This window comes from Cyclopterus lumpus, chromosome 17, assembly GCF_009769545.1.
Source record: "Cyclopterus lumpus isolate fCycLum1 chromosome 17, fCycLum1.pri, whole genome shotgun sequence".
Classification (NCBI taxonomy): Eukaryota; Metazoa; Chordata; class Actinopteri; order Perciformes; family Cyclopteridae; genus Cyclopterus; species Cyclopterus lumpus.
In genome coordinates, this window is record NC_046982.1 from 19,227,527 (window position 1) to 19,246,542 (window position 19,016).

General features: G+C 39.4%; 3 protein-coding genes across 3 annotated transcripts; 2 read left to right on the forward strand and 1 right to left on the reverse strand.

Annotated features, from left to right (window-relative positions):
- Positions 1-1,137: 1,137 nt before the first annotated feature.
- Positions 1,138-2,814, reverse strand: LOC117746117 (tripartite motif-containing protein 16-like). The gene has a single exon (XM_034554987.1). It carries the CDS (start codon positions 2,812-2,814, stop codon positions 1,138-1,140), a length of 1,677 nt encoding a protein of 558 aa, XP_034410878.1.
- Positions 2,815-9,234: 6,420 nt separating this feature from the next.
- LOC117746119 (tripartite motif-containing protein 16-like) lies at positions 9,235-10,905 on the forward strand. Its single transcript, XM_034554989.1, has one exon. The coding sequence runs from the start codon at positions 9,235-9,237 to the stop codon at positions 10,903-10,905; it is 1,671 nt and encodes a 556-aa protein (XP_034410880.1).
- Positions 10,906-15,285: 4,380 nt separating this feature from the next.
- LOC117746118 (E3 ubiquitin/ISG15 ligase TRIM25-like) lies at positions 15,286-16,959 on the forward strand. The gene has a single exon (XM_034554988.1). The coding sequence runs from the start codon at positions 15,286-15,288 to the stop codon at positions 16,957-16,959; it is 1,674 nt and encodes a 557-aa protein (XP_034410879.1).
- Positions 16,960-19,016: the final 2,057 nt, after the last annotated feature.

Sequence of the window (19,016 nt, forward strand, 5' to 3'; positions counted from 1 at the left end):
TTTGTCTGAGTTTAACATCAGGAGGTTGCAGGTCATCCAGTTTTTATGTATTTAAGACATGCTTGAAGTTTAGCGAGCTGGTTCGTCTCTTCTGGCTTGATTGATAGATAGAATTGAATATCATCTGCATAACAATGAACGTTTAAGGAGTGTTTTCTGATAACATTGCTTACAAGAAGGATATACAAGGTGAATAAAATTGGTCCAAGCACAGAACATTGTGGAACTCCATCACTAACATTAGGGTTCATTGAGGTTTCATTGTTTACATATACAACTTGATTTAATCTCTCTAATAGGATGTCATGGTCAATGGTGTCGAACAAGCACTACGGTAACAGCGATGAGTCCTTTATCTGATGCAATTACAAGGTTGGTAGTAATGTTCACCAGTGTCAAGAGAAGCCCCTGTAGACAACAACAAACACTAATCAACAGACATCACTCTTTTTTTTATCAAACCCTTAAAAGGATTCACGTTTCCCTGATGGTTGGAAAGAATACTGTCGATATTAAAATATCACCCCAAAATATAATCTTTAAATGCTCAATAGGTGGAAGCATTAGAATGACACGGCGGGTTTTGAAGTTGAAGGACAAACTAAAGTTAAACCTCCAGTCAGTTTCACAATTTCTACATCAGCTTTGTATGGAACCCTGGAATGAAGACAAGAAGACAAGACTTTGTTCATGTTTGTTTATTCATCATGTAAATATTCAGTTTGTTTTCACATCCCATCAGAAAAGTCTGTTAAATGACTCTTGATCAATGACTTTACAAAGTTTAGACAACTAAAATATATTTGACAAATGAAGGTCTGGTGCTTTCTCTCTTAGGAAACATGCAGTGGAAGAGAAACAACAATATAAAATCTACAATAGAAATATTCAAAACAATATTCAGACATTTAGAGCTCAGAGAAGTTTAAAAGTGAGCTCAGGTAAACAAATCATGATGAGCACTGAGAGTGTCTAAACAGACACAGGAACTCAACTATTTACAGATGATCAGTGATCTCTCATAAGATGTCAAAGTAGCACCAAGAATGTTTGACTGACAGCTGATCTCAGTGCAGTGAAGAAACGATTCAACAGCTCTCAGACACAAACAGAGTTTAACCCTCAAATGACTTCTGTCTATTTTAGTTTACACAACTCAGCAGTGTCTCCCAAGTTGTAATAAAAACTAAATCCAGCATAGAGAGGCTGAGTGAATGTGGTCTGGACTCTGTGGAGGAGAGTCATGGTTTCAGAGACGCTGTAGAAGGACAGAATACCTGCATTGTGATCCAGGTAGAGTCCTATTCTGGAGGACACAGGACCTGAGGCAGGAGTTTGGACTTTGTTGTGAAAAAAGATATAACTTTTTTTGTGGCATGTTAATGCCCAAGACTTGTTATTGTATCCAAATCCAGATACATTCCAGCCCCCTTTTCTGCTGATATTCTTGTATGCGACTGCTACAATACCTTCTCCTCCTCTCCACTCCACCTCCCAGTAACAACGTCCAGTCAGACTCTCTCTACTCAGGACCTGATCACATCCAGTGAATCTTTCTGGGTGAATAGAATAAGACTGATGTTTTCTCATTGATGTAGCTCTTCTGTCCCCATCAGATACTGACAGCAGTGTGTTTGCTGTGTTTGGATCCAGTGTGAGTTCCCGTGAATACTTTAAGAATCCATCTCTGGTCGTGGGCTCTGATAGTGACGGTAAAACATTCACTTCAGTCACCATCAGTAAGACGTTTGTCCATTTCTCTTTCAGGAAGTCCTGTAGTTTATCTCTGATTTCTGAAACAGCCGCTGTCACGTCCTCAAAGTAGCTCAGAGGACGGATGTTGATGCTGGATGAGTCTGTAGACTCACTGAGTGGTGACAGTGAGGGGTAGTTGAGTAGAAACTGGTTGAGATCCTCTGTGTGTGAGAGCTTCTGCAGCTCAGCGTCGTTCCTCTTCAGCTCAGTGATCTCCTGCTCCAGCTTCTCCTGAAGCTCTTTGACTCGACTCACTTCAGTTCTCTGCTGGGATCTGACCTGCTGCGTCACATCAGAGCTTCTTTTCTCAAAGAGACGGATCAGCTCAGTGAAGATCTTCTCACTGTCCTCCACTGTTTTATCAGCAGAGAGATTGATGGCCTCCACCTCCTGATGGAGCAGCTTCACATCTTTCTCTCTGTCCTGGATTCTCTGCTGGATGTTTAGTCGACTCCCCTCCAGCTCTCTCTGCCTCTCGGTCCTTTCTGCTGCAGCTGAGACTGTGTCGTGGCCTTTGTGTTCATCCATTAAGCAGAGATAACAGATACACTGCTGATCAGTACGGCAGAAAATCTTCATCACCTCATCGTGAAGAGAGCAGATGTTCTCCTGGAGCTTGTTGGAGGGGTCCACCAGCTGGTGATTCTTTAATGGAGGTACATCATAATGAGGCTGAAGGTGTTTCTCACAGTAAGAAGCCAGACACACCAGACAGGACTTGAAGGCTTTCAGTCTCCTCCCAGTGCAGACATCACAGGCCACATCTTCAGGTCCAGCATAGCAGTGATCAACAGGAGCAGCTTGGAGTCCAGTCTTCTTCAGCTCCTCCACTAAATCTGCTAACATGGTGTTTTTCACCAGGACAGGCCTCGGTGTGAAGGTCTGCCTACACTGAGGGCAGCTGTGGAGTTTCTTCTCGTCCTCTTTATCCCAGTGGGCTTTAATACAGCTCATGCAGTAGCTGTGTCCACAGGGAATAGTCACTGGATCCTTCAGTAGATCCAGACACAGCAAACAAGAGGCAGTCTCCTGGTCGAGCTTAATTCTTTTCTGTGCCATATTCTCCTTGTGGCCGAGGCTGTGTGAGTTTCTCTGATTATAAAACAATAATCTGGGTTTTTTATCAAAAATCTCCTTTTTTCACTAATCCTCACTGAATGAGGTTTCTGCTCCAATGAAGGCAACATGTACTCAGAGTCGAGCTTCCTGGGTTTTAAATCTGGAACTAGAGGGAGGAGTTATCAAGCTTTCATGTGATTGGACAAGAACACCTAATTTGAAATAAAAGAAATTAACTAATATGACAAACTTTACTGGGACTATTAATGTAATATCCAGTAACTCTCATTCTAGACACCACCACTGACTGTCCCTAGCATTTTCTACTGAAGATAAAATAAAATGTAAGCAGCTCGTTTATCTCACAAACAGCATTGTAACTGATGAAAAGTGACTCTTAATATAATTTAAAAATCAATGACAAATAGTTAAATACAAACCCTTGTTTACATCTTATCTCAGACAGCTAAGGTTGAACATTGAAAAATAATTCAGGAATGGAAACAAGGACCGGTTTAAAGAATCAAAGTACAGGTTTAGTGAGACGTTGAGAGAAACTAAATGACTGTACTCAGACTTCACGGTTTCTCTTAAACTTAACCAAGTACTCTAAAAAACATTTGTTTTGTAACATAATGTTGCGATGCAAGTAAATATTAGGTAGAATATACAATATATGTACTTCAAGGCACAGAATTAAAGATGAATAAAAAAACAGGGAACATTTGAAAATGTGAATAATGCAAATTATAAGATCATTGAAATGACCATCTACATTTTACAGAAGATAAAACACAATTTAATTTCACAAACCATATTGTCACGGATGAAAAGTGATTCTTAATATTATGCAGAACTCAATGCTAATGGGTTGTGTAGCTACCACTGAAGAAACTGGTGACATTCCTTCGATATTGTTTTAGGAGTTTAAAATACCATTTATATAAATTCTACTACTAGTAGATTTGTCAACTTGTTTTTGACACAATCTAAAAATGAAGACAATAACGTTGGATATAAACCCAATAATGTGTCAATATTTGTTTTTAAATACACAAATATATAAATTAAACCTTAGTTCACAGTTAAACTCACACAGCTGAGGCTGAACACAGAATCATTTTTCAGGAGTGGGGACAATAACAGGTTTAAAGAATCAGAGTACAGGTTTAGCGAGAGAATGATTATTGTTTGTTGTCTGCTGCTGAGCAGGTAGTCTACGGGCTTCTCTTGAACAGCCTGTTAACGTCTCTCTCCAGGAGGGAGAGAGTCCCATGGGGCTTAAAACGGTTGGAAAGAATACTGTCAATATTAAAACATCACCTTAAAATAAAATGTTAAATGTTCAGTAGGTGGAAGCATTAGAATGACACGGCTGACTTGAAGTTGAAGTTAGACCTCCACTCAGTGAGTATCATAAGACAAACTACTAAAAAAAGGAAATAATTCATTTAAAATGATGTCATCATCGCCTACAATGTCTGTAAAGTTAACCGGTAGTTTTGTTGTAAACCTAAAGTTCATTTTGTTCACTAAGCTCATAAACTTATTTTAACCCCAAACCTTCACGGTTTCTCTTAAACTTAACTAAGTAATCTTATTGCCTTGTAATCTTGTTGTCTAGAGAAACTAAAAGACTGTACTCAAGCCTGTTAACGTCCCTCTCCAGGAGGGAGAGAGTCCTCGTTGGTGTCAGGATGTCTCTTTGTCTTTCTCAAACACAGGAGGATTCATTCAGAGGGTTTTTACATACAAGTCGTTAGTGGAGTGAGGAGCTTCAGGTGTGCAGTTGATCAATCAGAGCCCTTTTCAGACAGAAGCAGAGTCGTTTACTGAGAACTGCTGTTGGAGTTTCTCAGAGTACAGTCGTTTGGTTTCTCTCATTGTCTCGCTAAACCTGTACTCTGATTCTTTAAACCTGTTATTGTCCCCACTCCTGAAAGATGTTTCAGCCTCAGCTGTGTGAGCTTAACTGTGAACTAAGGTTTTATTTATATATTTAAAAACAAATATTTACACGTTATTGGGTTTATATACAACGTTATTGTCTTCATTTTTAGATTGTGTCCAAAAAAAGTTGACAAATCTACTAGTAGTAGAATTTATATAAACGGTATTTTAAACTCCCAAAACAATATTGAAGGAATGTCCCCAGTTTCTTCAGTGGTAGATACACAGCCCATTAGCATTGGGTTCTGCATAATATTAACCTTTTGAAAACCAACCTATTTTTTAGTTTTCTGTACTAAAACCTGTCATCATCGCCTACAATGTCTGTAAAGTTAACCGGTAGTTTTATTGTAAACCTAAAGTTCATTTTGTTCACTAAGCTCATAAACTTATTTTAACCCCAAACCTTCACGGTTTTTCTTAAACTTAACTAAGTAATCTTGTTGTCTAGAGAAACTAAAAGACTGTACTCAAGCCTGTTAACGTCCCTCTCCAGGAGGGAGAGAGTCCTCGTTGGTGGCAGGATGTCTCTTTGTCTTTCTCAAACACAGGAGGATTCATTCAGAGGGTTTTTACATACAAGTCGTTAGTGGAGTGAGGAGCTTCATGTTGGCAGTTGATCAATCAGAGACCTTTTCAGACAGAAGCAGAGTCGTTTACTGAGAACTGCTGTTGGAGTTTCTCAGAGTGCAGTCGTTTGGTTTCTCTCATTGTCTCGCTAACCAATTTCCCCCTGGGGATGAATAAAGTACTCTATCTATCTATCTATCTATCAACTATCTACCTATCTACCTATCTACCTATATATCTATCTACCTATATATCTATCTAAACCTGTACTTTGACTCTTTAAACTTGTCCTTGTTTTCACTCCTGACTGATTATTCTGTGTTCAGCTTCAGCTGTGTGTGATTAACTGTGAACCAAGGTTTTATTTATGTATTTGTACATTTTAAAACAAATATTTATACATTATTGGTTTTGTATAAAACTTTGGTGGTCTCCATTTTCAGATTTGAAAAACTATTAGACTTCATGCGTATAAAAAAGTTTGTGAGATAAAAAAGACATGAACAGGTTTTTTTTCCGTCTAGAACCCATTTATGAATTTTATTGGCGAGGACTATGCCGAAACCATACGAAGGGGCTTTGCAAACATGGGACCCAAGTGACTCTGTGAAGGAATGGGTCCGCAATATTTATATTTATTAAGATTTAATGGTTTTGACGGACATAATAGAGAGTTTTCTGATCTGCAATTCTGTTGTACCCTTTTTCTTTTTAGCATTGGTTGTTGATGTGCCTGGCTTCCTGTGTAGCGTGCATGTTGTACATAATCTTCCTTGGGGGGGGGGGGACATTCGACAAGTGGCCTGTATGAATTCAAAATAAAATGGTGGTAAGAATGAGATAAATACAATTGTTATATTAGGTTCAATATGGAGGATGATAATTTATGTTCGATTTATGTCTGTGTTCTTCTGTCCGTGTCTGATTGTTCGTATAGTTAGTTGTTATGCTGTTATGTCTTTTGTATTTATTGGTTTTGTTGTCTAGTAATGTGAGGTAATGTGTAACTTGTAAAAACTTAAAATCTACTAGTAGTAGAATTTATATAAACGGTATTTTAAACTCCCAAAACAATATTGAAGGAATGTCCCCAGTTTCTTCAGTGGTAGATACACAGCCCATTAGCATTGAGTTCTGCATAATATTAACCTTTTGAAAACCAACCTATTTTTTAGTTTTCTGTACTAAAACCTGTCATCATCGCCTACAATGTCTGTAAAGTTAACCGGTAGTTTTGTTGTAAACCTAAAGTTCATTTTGTTCACTAAGCTCATAAACTTATTTTAACCCCAAACCTTCACGGTTTCTCTTAAACTTAACTAAGTAATCTTGTTGCCTTGTAATCTTGTTGTCTAGAGAAACTAAAAGACTGTACTCAAGCCTGTTAACGTCCCTCTCCAGGAGGGAGAGAGTCCTCGTTGGTGTCAGGATGTCTCTTTGTCTTTCTCAAACACAGGAGGATTCATTCAGAGGGTTTTTACATACAAGTCGTTAGTGGAGTGAGGAGCTTCAGGTGTGCAGTTGATCAATCAGTGCCCTTTTCAGACAGAAGCAGAGTCGTTTACTGAGAACTGCTGTTGGAGTTTCTCAGAGTACAGTCGTTTGGTTTCTCTCATTGTCTCGCTACACCTGTACTCTGATTCTTTAAACCTGTTATTGTCCCCACTCCTGAAAGATGTTTCAGCCTCAGCTGTGTGAGCTTAACTGTGAACTAAGGTTTTATTTATATATTTAAAAACAAATATTTACACGTTATTGGGTTTATATACAACGTTATTGTCTTCATTTTTAGATTGTGTCCAAAAAAAGTTGACAAATCTACTAGTAGTAGAATTTATATAAACGGTATTTTAAACTCCCAAAACAATAATGAAGGAATGTCCCCAGTTTCTTCAGTGGTAGATACACAGCCCATTAGCATTGAGTTCTGCATAATATTAACCTTTTGAAAACCAACCTATTTTTTAGTTTTCTGGTCGAAATAACATACCCAAACTAAAAAGGGTGTATCTCAGCAACCACAAAGGCTATTTGAATAATGTTGGTGTTATAATAAAGGCAACCCATGTGTGCTTTTGTTCAGATGTGTAGAGATTAGTATATTTGTTACTGGTTAAGAATAAATAAAGATGAAAGACAGCCAAAGTCTTCAGTTTTCAGGTTTGCCTAGGAAAAGAAAGCACTTTCAGGATTATTATCTCTTGGAAGGATGCACAGCAAAGGTTATGAATCAAAGAGATCATAGCACAATATGGGACCAGTCTCTCTGCAAAGTTTGACTTTGAAAAGTAAAGCTGAACAAAGTTAGAGAGGTTTTAGTACAGATAAATTAGGCAAAATTGGCATTTGGGTACCAATCTGTGCATTTGGGCATCAATGTGTGCAAATTGAATTTTCTCTTGTACAAAACCATATATTTCTTACTTATGGTGTTCAATACATCAAATACAGCAGTCTTTGTTGATTAGAAGAAGAACAATGTTTTAAAAAATAAATAATAAAAAAGCCACATAAGCAACATTTGTGACTGTAAAGCTATAAAGCGATTCATGTTGCTGTGTTCTTTGGCTCATATCTCGGTGATGCTTTTGATTTTCTAAAGATGTTTAGAATCTGTGTTAAATCCTCTTGCTCTTTGCTATCTGGCTTTTTCTGATAGCACCGAGCTACAGGTTGCTAGTTCCGGAAACGTGCTGAGTGGGCTGACTCCTGACAAAATGATGATTATGATATTTTAATAATTCTTTCAGTTGGTGTTTGAGTTGTGTGGAAATGGCTTACTGATTCTTGTAGCCCAAGTTCTCTTGTTTAATTTGATGTATAACATCAATATATTTGCTCATGTTTATTGTAATGTGTTACACAGTCTAACTATAATGTATAAATCGGGCCCCAATTGGGGGCCATGGTTTTCAAAATCACTTTTCATCCATAAGAATGTGGTTTGTGAAATTAAATTGTGTTTTATCTTCTGTAAAATGTAGATGGTTATTTCAATGATCTTATAATTTGTATTATTCACATTTTCAAATGTTCCCTGTTTTTTATTCATCTTTAATTCTGTGCCTTGAAGTACATATATTGTATGTTCATCCCTGAGAAATAAAACTCAATCTGTGGGTACAAAATCAAGAGGGAAGTTGAAGACACACATATATGTATATACTTAAACCCGATTTCCACAGTTGGCTTACTAACTTAAAATCAGCATGAAACATCCCAAGTAGATAACATCTCTGTGTATCTTCTTCCCTTTATTTCTAGACACTCAGAATGACATTCAACCTAATGCATTTAATTTTAAGTATATTTTGTGCTTGCATCGGGATTGTGCGACATTATGTAGCAAAACAAAGTTTGTTTTAGGCAACAAGATTACTTAGTTAAGTTTAAGAGAAACCGTGAAGGTTTGGGTTAAAATAAGTTTATGAGCTTAGTGAACAAAATGAACTTTAGGTTTACAACAAAACTACTCGGTTAACTTTACAGACATTGTCCTTTTTTAGTAGTTTGTCTTATGATACTCACTGAGTGGAGGTCTAACTTCAACTTAAAGTCAGCCGTGTCATTCTAATGCTTCCACCTACTGAACATTTAACATTTTTATTATAAGGTGATGTTTTAATATTGACAGTAATCTATCCAACTGTCAGTGAAACTATGAAAATAAAGTAAAATCGGTATATGGAATCAAAAACAATCAGAACTGACTTGTTGAATCTGTTTGCTTGTCCTCTTGTTCCCTCCCCCTCATTGATATGCAACTGTGAAGATGGGTGTAACCAACATCAGATAGGGCAGAAGCTGAACAGCTCCATTCAGTGAAGAGGAACAAAAGGCACAGAGTTTGATTCAAGCCTGACTAGAGCAACTCTCTCAAAGTCTCTATGACAAGTCGATATGGGTCCAAAAAGAATTAAGCTGGACAAGGAAAGCTTCTCTTGTTTGCTGTGTCTGGATCTACTGAAGGATCCGATGACTATTCCCTGTGGACACAACTACTGCATGAGCTGTATTAAAGCCCACTGGGATAAAGAGGACGAGAAGAAACTCCACAGCTGCCCTCAGTGTAGGCAGACCTTCACACCGAGGCCTGTCCTGGTGAAAAACACCATGTTAGCAGATTTAGTGGAGAAGCTGAAGAAGACTGGACTCCAAGCTGCTCCTGCTGATCACTGCTATGCTGGACCTGAAGATGTGGCCTGTGATGTCTGCACTGGGAGGAGACTGAAAGCCTTCAAGTCCTGTCTGGTGTGTCTGGCTTCTTACTGTGAGAACCACCTTCAGCGTCATTATGATGTACCTCCATTAAAGAAACACCAGCTGGTGGACCCCTCCAACAAGCTCCAGGAGAACATCTGCTCTCTTCACGATGAGGTGATGAAGATTTTCTGCCGTACTGATCAGCAGTGTATCTGTTATCTCTGCTTAATGGATGAACACAAAGGCCATGACACAGTCTCAGCTGCAGCAGCAAAGACCGAGAGGCAGAGAGAGCTGGAGGGGAGTCGACTAAACATCCAGCAGAGAATCCAGGACAGAGAGAAAGATGTGAAGCTGCTCCATCAGGAGGTGGAGGCCATCAATCTCTCTGCTGATAAAACAGTGGAGGACAGTGAGAAGATCTTCACTGAGCTGATCCGTCTCATGGCGAGAAGAAGCTCTCGTGTGAAGCAGCAGGTCAGATCCCAACAGAGAACTGAAGTGAGTCGAGTCAAAGAGCTTCAGGAGAAGCTGGAGCAGGAGATCACTGAGCTGAAGAGGAACGACGCTGAGCTGCAGAAGCTCTCAGACACAGAGGATCTCAACCAGTTTCTCCACAACTACTCTTCACTGCCACCACTCAGTGAGTCTACAGACTCATCCAGCATCAACATCCATCCTCTGAGCTACTTTGAGGACGTGACAGCGGCTGTTTCAGAAGTCAGAGATAAACTACTGGACGTCCTGAGAGAGAAATGGACAAACGTCTTACTGATGCCGACTGAAGTGGATGTTTTACCGTCAGAGCCCAAGACCAGAGCTGGATTCTTAAAGTATTCACGGGAACTCACACTGGATCCAAACACAGCACACAGACAGCTGTTATTATCTGATGGGAACAGAAAAGCTACATTAATGAGTGAACAACAGTCTTATTCTATTCACCCAGACAGATTCAGTGAATGCTTACAGGTCCTGAGTAGAGAGAGTCTGACTGGACGTTGTTACTGGGAGGTGGAGTGGAGAGGAGAAGGAGTTATTGTAGCAGTCGCATACAAGAATATCAGCAGAAAAGGGGCCGGAGAAGAATGCATATTTGGAATAAATAACAAATCTTGGGCATTAACATGTGTCAAAAACGGTTATATCCTTTTTCACAACAAAGTCCAAACTCCCGTCTCTGGTCCTCAGTCCTCCAGAATAGGAGTGTACCTGGATCACAATGCAGGTATTCTGTCCTTCTACAGCGTCTCTGAAACCATGACTCTCCTCCACAGAGTCCAGACCACATTCACTCGGCCTCTCTATGCTGGACTTTGGCTTCTTTATTCCTCTGGAGACACTGTTGAGTTGTGTAAACGACAATAGACAGAAGTCATTTGAGGGTTAAACTCTTGAACTCATTTATTCTCCATGTTTGTGTCTCAGAGCTGATTGTTGAGGCTTTTCTTCACTGTACTGAGATCAGCTGTCAGTCAAACCTTCTGGGTGCTACTTTGACATCTTCTCATGAGTTGTTCAGTAAATGTTTGACTTCCTGTAGGTGGCGCTCCTTCCTGTGTCTGTTTAGTCATGGAGGCTCTCACTGCTCATGATGACGTTTGTTTACCTGAACTGACTTTTCTCTGCTTGAACATTTAAACTTCATCCGATATTTTTGTTCTCTATGTGTGCATTTGTAAATAAATCTTTAATAGCCTGTATTTGTCTTTAACATGGCTGAGTTTCTGGTCAAACTGATTGATCGTGTGGATGTGTCCATGAAATCATTGATCAAGAGTCATTTAACAGACTTTACTGATGGGATGTGAGAACATGATGAATAAACAAACATGAACAAAGTATTTTCTTTTTGTCTTCATTTCAGGGTTTCATACGAAGCTGATGTATACAATATGAAACTAATATGTGAGTGTAACTGAGTCAGTTTTCCTCCTGAAACAACACAAAGTACAGAGTTCATGTTTAGAGCAGAAGAGCATTTATCAGTCTCTGTCCTTTAAACATCTTTGGCACAGAGAAATTAGCATATCACTTGTTGTTTTTTACAACCAAGAGTTAATTGTCTACCAATCATTTCCATCCACACATATCAGACAATGGCACACTTCTAAAGGTTGGCTGGGTATATGTTCATATGGGTTCCAGACTAGCAGAAATGCTCAGTGTTCACTGAGAGACATGGGATCTCCATTTTGGTGCATAAACTGTAGAAATGCAGCACCTCATTTCATATATTTGGTTTTAGTATAAAAAAAAAATGAGCTGAATGCGTTGATCTAACAATAAAGTTGTTCTATATACTACACATGTTGCTGGAGTTTGGGTCTCTTCAGGCCTTTTCTCTCCTCCATGAACCTTGGAAGTAGGTGAAGTTGTGCCAGAAACCACAGATCTACTTCTGATTGAATGACTAGAAGAATGAACCAAAGCAGAAAAGATTAAGGAGTATAAACAATATAAAATCCACAACGGCTGCAGCCACAAATGGACAAATTAAAGCAAAAGAAGAACTGCACAGTTTTTACACACTATGTAACACACATCCAACCCTAGAAGAAACTATTACTTTCGTGGATCCAGACCACGTCACTTTTTGGATTCAAACCTACAAAAAGGTGATAAGTCTGCTAGTATTTTTTGTTGTTGGACCATAAAGAGATACATTCAGAATTTCATTCATTTTACACCAAACTATATGGTTCCAAAGTTCGCTTTGACAAACTAAAATGTGATAACTTTTTACAAAAAGCAACACTTCCAACTCTCTTTAGAAGACATTAACTAAGCTGTATTATCTGTATTAGAAAGATGCTACTCTATGTAGCAGCTACAGACCCCTGTTCATCCTTACTACTGAGATTAAAGTGATTGCACATATTTTGGTATCCCGTCCTGAACCATATATGATCAAATCAGTTCACTGTGGCCAGACAGGCTTTATTAAGTCACGATTGGCTTCTGATAATATGCGGCGTCTTCTGCATATTATTCATGCTGAGAAAGATATCGCGTCCCCAAGTGCTTTACTTAGCAAGGATACTGAAAAAGCTTTTGATAGGGTTGAATGAGATTATCTGTGGGGAATATTGGAAAGATTTGGATTGGGGACAAAATGTATTAAATTCATCCAGCTTTTCCGTAAAAAACCCTACGTCTACAATTGTTACTAATGGAATTGCTTCTCCCCGGTTTAACATTACAAGTTCCTGTCGTCAAGGCTGCCTGTTTAGCCCCTCTTTATTTGCTCTGTCACTTGAACCCCTTGCACTAATGTTAAGAGAAATCTATTTTTCCAATAACCTTTAATGATACCAGTCATATCATTTCCTTATATGCTGACGATATTGTATTATATGACAAAGCACCTACCTACATCCCTCACATTCTAAGCACTGTTGCAGATTAGGATTAGGGTTATCTGACCTCAGGGTTCTGAACTCTGACCTCTGGGTTCTCAGACCTCAGGGTTCTAAACTCTGACCTCATGGTTCTATACTCTGATCTCATGGTTCTATACTCTGATTTTATGGTTTTATGCTCTGATCTAAGGGTTCTCTGATCTCAGGCTTCTATGCTCTGATGTCAGGGTTGTATGCTTTGACCTCAAGGTTCTCTGATCACAGGGTTCAATGCTCTGATCTCAGGGTTCTAAGCCCTGGTCTCAAGGTTCTATAATCTGATCTAAGGGTTCTCTGATCTCGTGAGGTCAGAGTATAGAACCCTGAGGTATAGAAATACTCTGACCTCACGGTTCTATGCACTGACCTCAGAGTTCTCTGATCTCAGGGCACTATGCTCTGATTTTAGGGTTCTATGCTCTGATCTCAAGATTTGACAACAGAACCAACATTGTCACTGATTACAAGTGATTCTTATTATTGTATGTCTAAATACTAGTTTTTAAATAGATAAATAAAACCTTGGTTCAGTTAATCTCAAACAGTTTAGTTAGAACACAGAATGATACTTCAGGAGTGAGGACAAAGAAAGGTTTAAAGAATCAAAGTACAGGTTTAGTGAGACGGTGAGAAAAACTAAACGACTGTACTCTGAGAAACTCCAACAGCAGTTCTCAGTAAACGACTCTGCTTCTGTCTGAAAAGGTCTCTGATTGATGAACTGCCAACATGAAGCTCCTCACTCCACTAACGACTTGTGCATGTAAAACCCTCTGAATGAATCCTCCCGTGTTTCTGAAAGACAAAGAGACATCCTGCCACCAACGAGGACTCTCTCCCTCCTGGAGAGGGACGTTAACAGGCTTGAGTACAGTCGTTTAGTTTCTCTAGACAACAAGATTACAAGGCAATAAGATTACTTAGTTAAGTTTAAGAGAAACCGTGAAGGTTTGGGGTTAAAATAAGTTTATGAGCTTAGTGAACAAAATTAACTTTAGGTTTACAACAAAACTACCGGTTAACTTTACAGACATTGTAGGCGATGATGACATCATTTTAAATGAATTATTTCCTTTTTTAGTAGTTTGTCTTATGATACTCACTGAGTGGAGGTCTAACTTCAACTTCAAGTCAGCCGTGTCATTCTAATGCTTCCACCTACTGAACATTTAACATTTTATTTTAAGGTGATGTTTTAATATTGACAGTATTCTTTCCAACCGTTTTAAGCACCATGGCACTCAATTGGGGGGCAATTTACACATTATAGTTAGACTGTGTAAAACCATAGAATAAACATGAGCAAATATATTGATGTTGTACATCAAATTAAACAAGAGAACTTGGGCTACAATAATCAGTAAGCCATTTCCACACAACTCAAACACCAACTGAAAGAAATATGAAAATATCATAATCATCATTTTGTCAGGAGTCAGCCCACTCAGCACGTTTCCGGAACTAGCAACCGGTAGCTCGGTGCTATCAGAAAAAGCCAGATGGGAAAAAGCAAGAGGACTCCACACAGATTCTAAATATTTTTTCCAAATCTTTCTGCACCAAAGCATCTCCGAGATATGAGCTAGAGAACACAGGAACATGAATCGCTTTAGTGCTTACAGTCACAAATGTTGCTTATCTTTTGGCTTTTTAAAAAATCATTTTTCTTCTTCTAATCAACAAAGACTGCTTTATTTGGATGTATTGAACACCATAAGTAATATAAAAGTGAAATATGGTTTGGTACATGAGAAAATTCCCCAAATGCCCATTTCGCCTAATTTATCCGTACTAAAACCTCTCTAACTTTGTTCTGCCTTACTTTTTCAAAGTCAAACTTTGCAGAGAGACTGGTCCCATATTGTGCTATGATGTCTGTGTTTTTAACCTTTGCTGTGCATCCTTCCAAGAGATAATCATCCTGAAATTGCTTTTTTTCCTAGGTGAACCTGGAAATTCAACTTTTGCTGTCTTTCATCTTTATTTACTCTTAACCAGTAACAAATATAATAATATTTACACATCTGAACAAAAGCACACATGGGTTGCCTTTATTATAACACCAACATTATTCAAATAGCCTTTGTGGTTGCAGAGATACACCCATTTTAGTTTGGGTATGTTATTTCGAGCAGAAACCTAGAAAATAGCTTGGGGTTTAAAAGGTTAATTTTGTTGAATCTGTTTGCTTGTTGTCCCCCACCATTGATATGCAAGTGTGAAAATGGGTGTAACCAATGAACAGCTCCATTCAGTGAATATCAGCAAATGAGGAGGAACAAAAGGCACATAGTTTGATTCAAGACTGACTAGAGCAACTCTCTCAAAGTCTCTGTGACAAGTCGATATGGGTCGAAAAAGAATTAAGCTGGACAAGGAAATCTGGTCTTGTTCGATGTGTCTGGATCTACTGAAGGATCCGGTGACTATTCCCTGTGGGCACAACTACTGCATGAGCTGTATTAAAGCCCACTGGGATAAAGAGGATGAGAAGAAACTCCACAGCTGCCCTCAGTGTAGGCAGACCTTCACACCGAGGCCTGTCCTGGTGAAAAACACCATGTTAACAGATTTAGTGGAGGAGCTGAAGAAGACTGGACTCCAAGCTGCTCCTGCTGATCACTGCTATGCTGGACCTGAAGATGTGGCCTGTGATGTCTGCACTGGGAGGAGACGGAAGGCCTTCAAGTCCTGTCTGGTGTGTCTGGCTTCTTACTGTGAGAAACACCTTCAGCGTCATTATGATGTACCTCCATTAAAGAATCACAAGCTGGTGGAGCCCTCCAACAAGCTCCAGGAGAACATCTGCTCTCTTCACGATGAGGTGATGAAGATTTTCTGCCGTACTGATCAGCAGTGTATCTGTTATCTCTGCTTAATGGATGAACACAAAGGCCACGACACAGTCTCAGCTGCAGCAGAAAGGACCGAGAGGCAGAGAGAGCTGGAGGGGAGTCGACTAAACATCCAGCAGAGAATCCAGGACAGAGAGAAAGATGTGAAGCTGCTCCATCAGGAGGTGGAGGCCATCAATCTCTCTGCTGATGAGACAGTGGAGATCAGTGAGAAGATCTTCACTGAGCTGATCCGTCTCATGGCGAGAAGAAGATCTCGTGTGAAGCAGCAGGTCAGATCTCAACAGAGAACTGAAGTGAGTCGAGTCAAAGAGCTTCAGGAGAAGCTGGAGCAGGAGATCACTGAGCTGAAGAGGAACGACGCTGAGCTGCAGAAGCTCTCACACACAGAGGATCTCAACCAGTTTCTACTCAACTACCCCTCACTGTCACCATTCAGTGAGTCTACAGACTCATTCAGCATCAACATCCGTCCTCTGAGCTTTGAGGACGTGACAGCGGCTGTTTCAGAAATCAGAGATAAACTACTGGACGTCCTGAGAGAGAAATGGACAAACGTCTCACTGATGCCGACTGAAGTGAATGTTTTACTGTCACAACCAGAGCCCAAGACCAGAGATGGATTCTTAAAGTATTCACGGGAACTCACACTGGATCCAAACACAGCACACCCATGGCTGTCATTATCTGATGGGAACAGAAAAGCTACATTAATGAGTGAACAACAGTCTTATTCTAGTCACCCAGACAGATTCACTGAATGCTTACAGGTCCTGAGTAGAGAGAGTCTGACTGGACGTTGTTACTGGGAGGTGGAGTGGAGAGGAGAAGGAGTTATTGTAGCAGTCGCATACAAGAATATCAGCAGAAAAGGGACCGGAGAAGAATGCATATTTGGAATAAATAACAAATCTTGGGCATTAACATGTGTCAAAAACGGTTATATCCTTTTTCACAACAAAGTCCACACTCCTGCCTCAGGTCCTCAGTCTTCCATTGTTGGAGTGTACCTGGATCACAATGCAGGTATTCTGTCCTTCTACAGCGTCTCTGAAACCATGACTCTCCTCCACAGAGTCCAGACCACATTCACTCGGCCTCTCTATGCTGGACTTTGGCTTCTTTATTCCTTTGGAGACACTGTTGAGTTGTGTAAACGACAATAGACAGAATTAATTTGAGGGTTAAACTCTGTTTCTGTCTGAGAGCTGATTGTTGAGGCGTTTCTTCACTGCACTGAGATCAGCTGTCAGTCAAACATTCTCGGTGCTACTTTGACATCTTATGAGAGATCACTGATCATCTGTAAATATTTGAGTTCCTGTAGGTGGCGCTCCTTCCTGTGTCTGTTTAGCCATAGAGGCTCTCAGTGCTCATCATGATGTTTGTTTACCTGAGCTCACTTTTAAACTTCTCTGAGCTCTAAATGTCTGATGAATATTTCTATTGATTTTCTTTTTATATTGTTGTTTCTTGATTGATCAAGAGTCATTTAACAGACTTTTCTGATGGGATGTGAAAACAAACTGAATATTTACATGATGAATAAACAAACATGAACAAAGTCTTGTCTTCTTGTCTTCATTCCAGGGTTCCATACAAAGCTGATGTAGAAATTGTGAAACTGACTGGAGGTTTAACTTTAGTTTGTCCTTCAACTTAAAACCCGCCGTGTCATTCTAATGCTTCCACCTATTGAGCATTTAAAGATTATATTTTGGGGTGATATTTTAATATCGACAGTATTCTTTCCAACCATCAGGGAAACGTGAATCCTTTTAAGGGTTTGATAAAAAAAAGAGTGATGTCTGTTGATGATTAGTGTTTGTTGTTGTCTACAGGGGCTTCTCTTGACTTGCCTGTTATTTTTCCCTTTAATCAGCACCTCTCTACTAGATATTATCAATCTGTCTTTACTAACAGGTCATGTGTCTTTCAAAGTTGCTGTAATTAAACCTCTCCTGAAAAGCCCACTCTTTATCCAGAGGTGTTGGCTAACTCCAGACCGATCTCTAACCTTCTCTTCCTCTCTAAGATCCTTGAGAAAGTCAAATCAGTTGTGCGACTTTCTACATCACAATAGTTTATTTGAGGACTTTCAGTCAGGATTCAGAAAACACCACAGCACAGAGACAGCACTGGTGAACATTATTAACAACCTTCTAATTACATCAGATAAAGGACTCATCGCTGTTACATTAGTGATGGTTCGACACCCTTGACCATGACATCCTATTAGAGAGATTAGATCAGTCGATTGGCATTGAAGGAACGACACTAAACTCGTTTAAATCATATTTATTAGATCAAGTTGTATATGTAAACAATGAAACCTCTAACGTTAGTGACGGAGTTCCACACGGTTCTGTGCTTGGACCAATTTTATTCACCTTCTATATGCGTCTTGTAGGCAATGTTATCAGAAAACACTCCATAAATGTTCATTGTTTTGCAGATGATATTCAATTCTATCTATCAATCAAGCCAGAAGAGACCAACCAGCTCGCTACATTAATTCCTTTGGAGACTTCAGAGTTCTCTGATCTCAGGGTTCTATGTTTTGACCTCACAGTTCTATGCTCTTATCGCAGGGTTCTATGCTCTGATCTCAAGATTTTACGACAGAACCACTGATGACAAGTGATTCTTAATAGTGTATGTCTAAATACTAGTTTTTAAATATATAAATAAAACCTTGGTACAGTTAATCTCACATAGCTGAGGTTGAACACAGAATAATGAGAGAAACCAAACGATTGTACTCTGAGAAACTCCAACAGCAGTTCTCAGTAAACGACTCTGCTTCTGTCTGAAAAGGTCTCTGATTGATCAACTGCCAACATGAAGCTCCTCACTCCACTAACGACTTGTATGTAAAACCCTCTGAATGAATCCTCCTGTGTTTGAGAAAGACAAAGAGACATCCTGACACCAACGAGGACTCTCTCCCTCCTGGAGAGGGACGTTAACAGGCTGTTCAAGAGAAGCCTGTAGACTACCTGCTCGGCAGCAGACAACAGACGCCAATCAAGAAGCACATGAATGAACCAGATCAGCTGATTCTGCTGTTTGTTGGTGATTTATGAATCTGTACTTTGATTCTCTAAACCCACTCCTGAATGATTCTTCTGTGTTCAACCTCAGCTGTGTGAGCTTAACTGTGAACCACGGTTAGTATTTAAATATGTCTATATTTAAAAAAAACTAAACTATTAAGAATTAA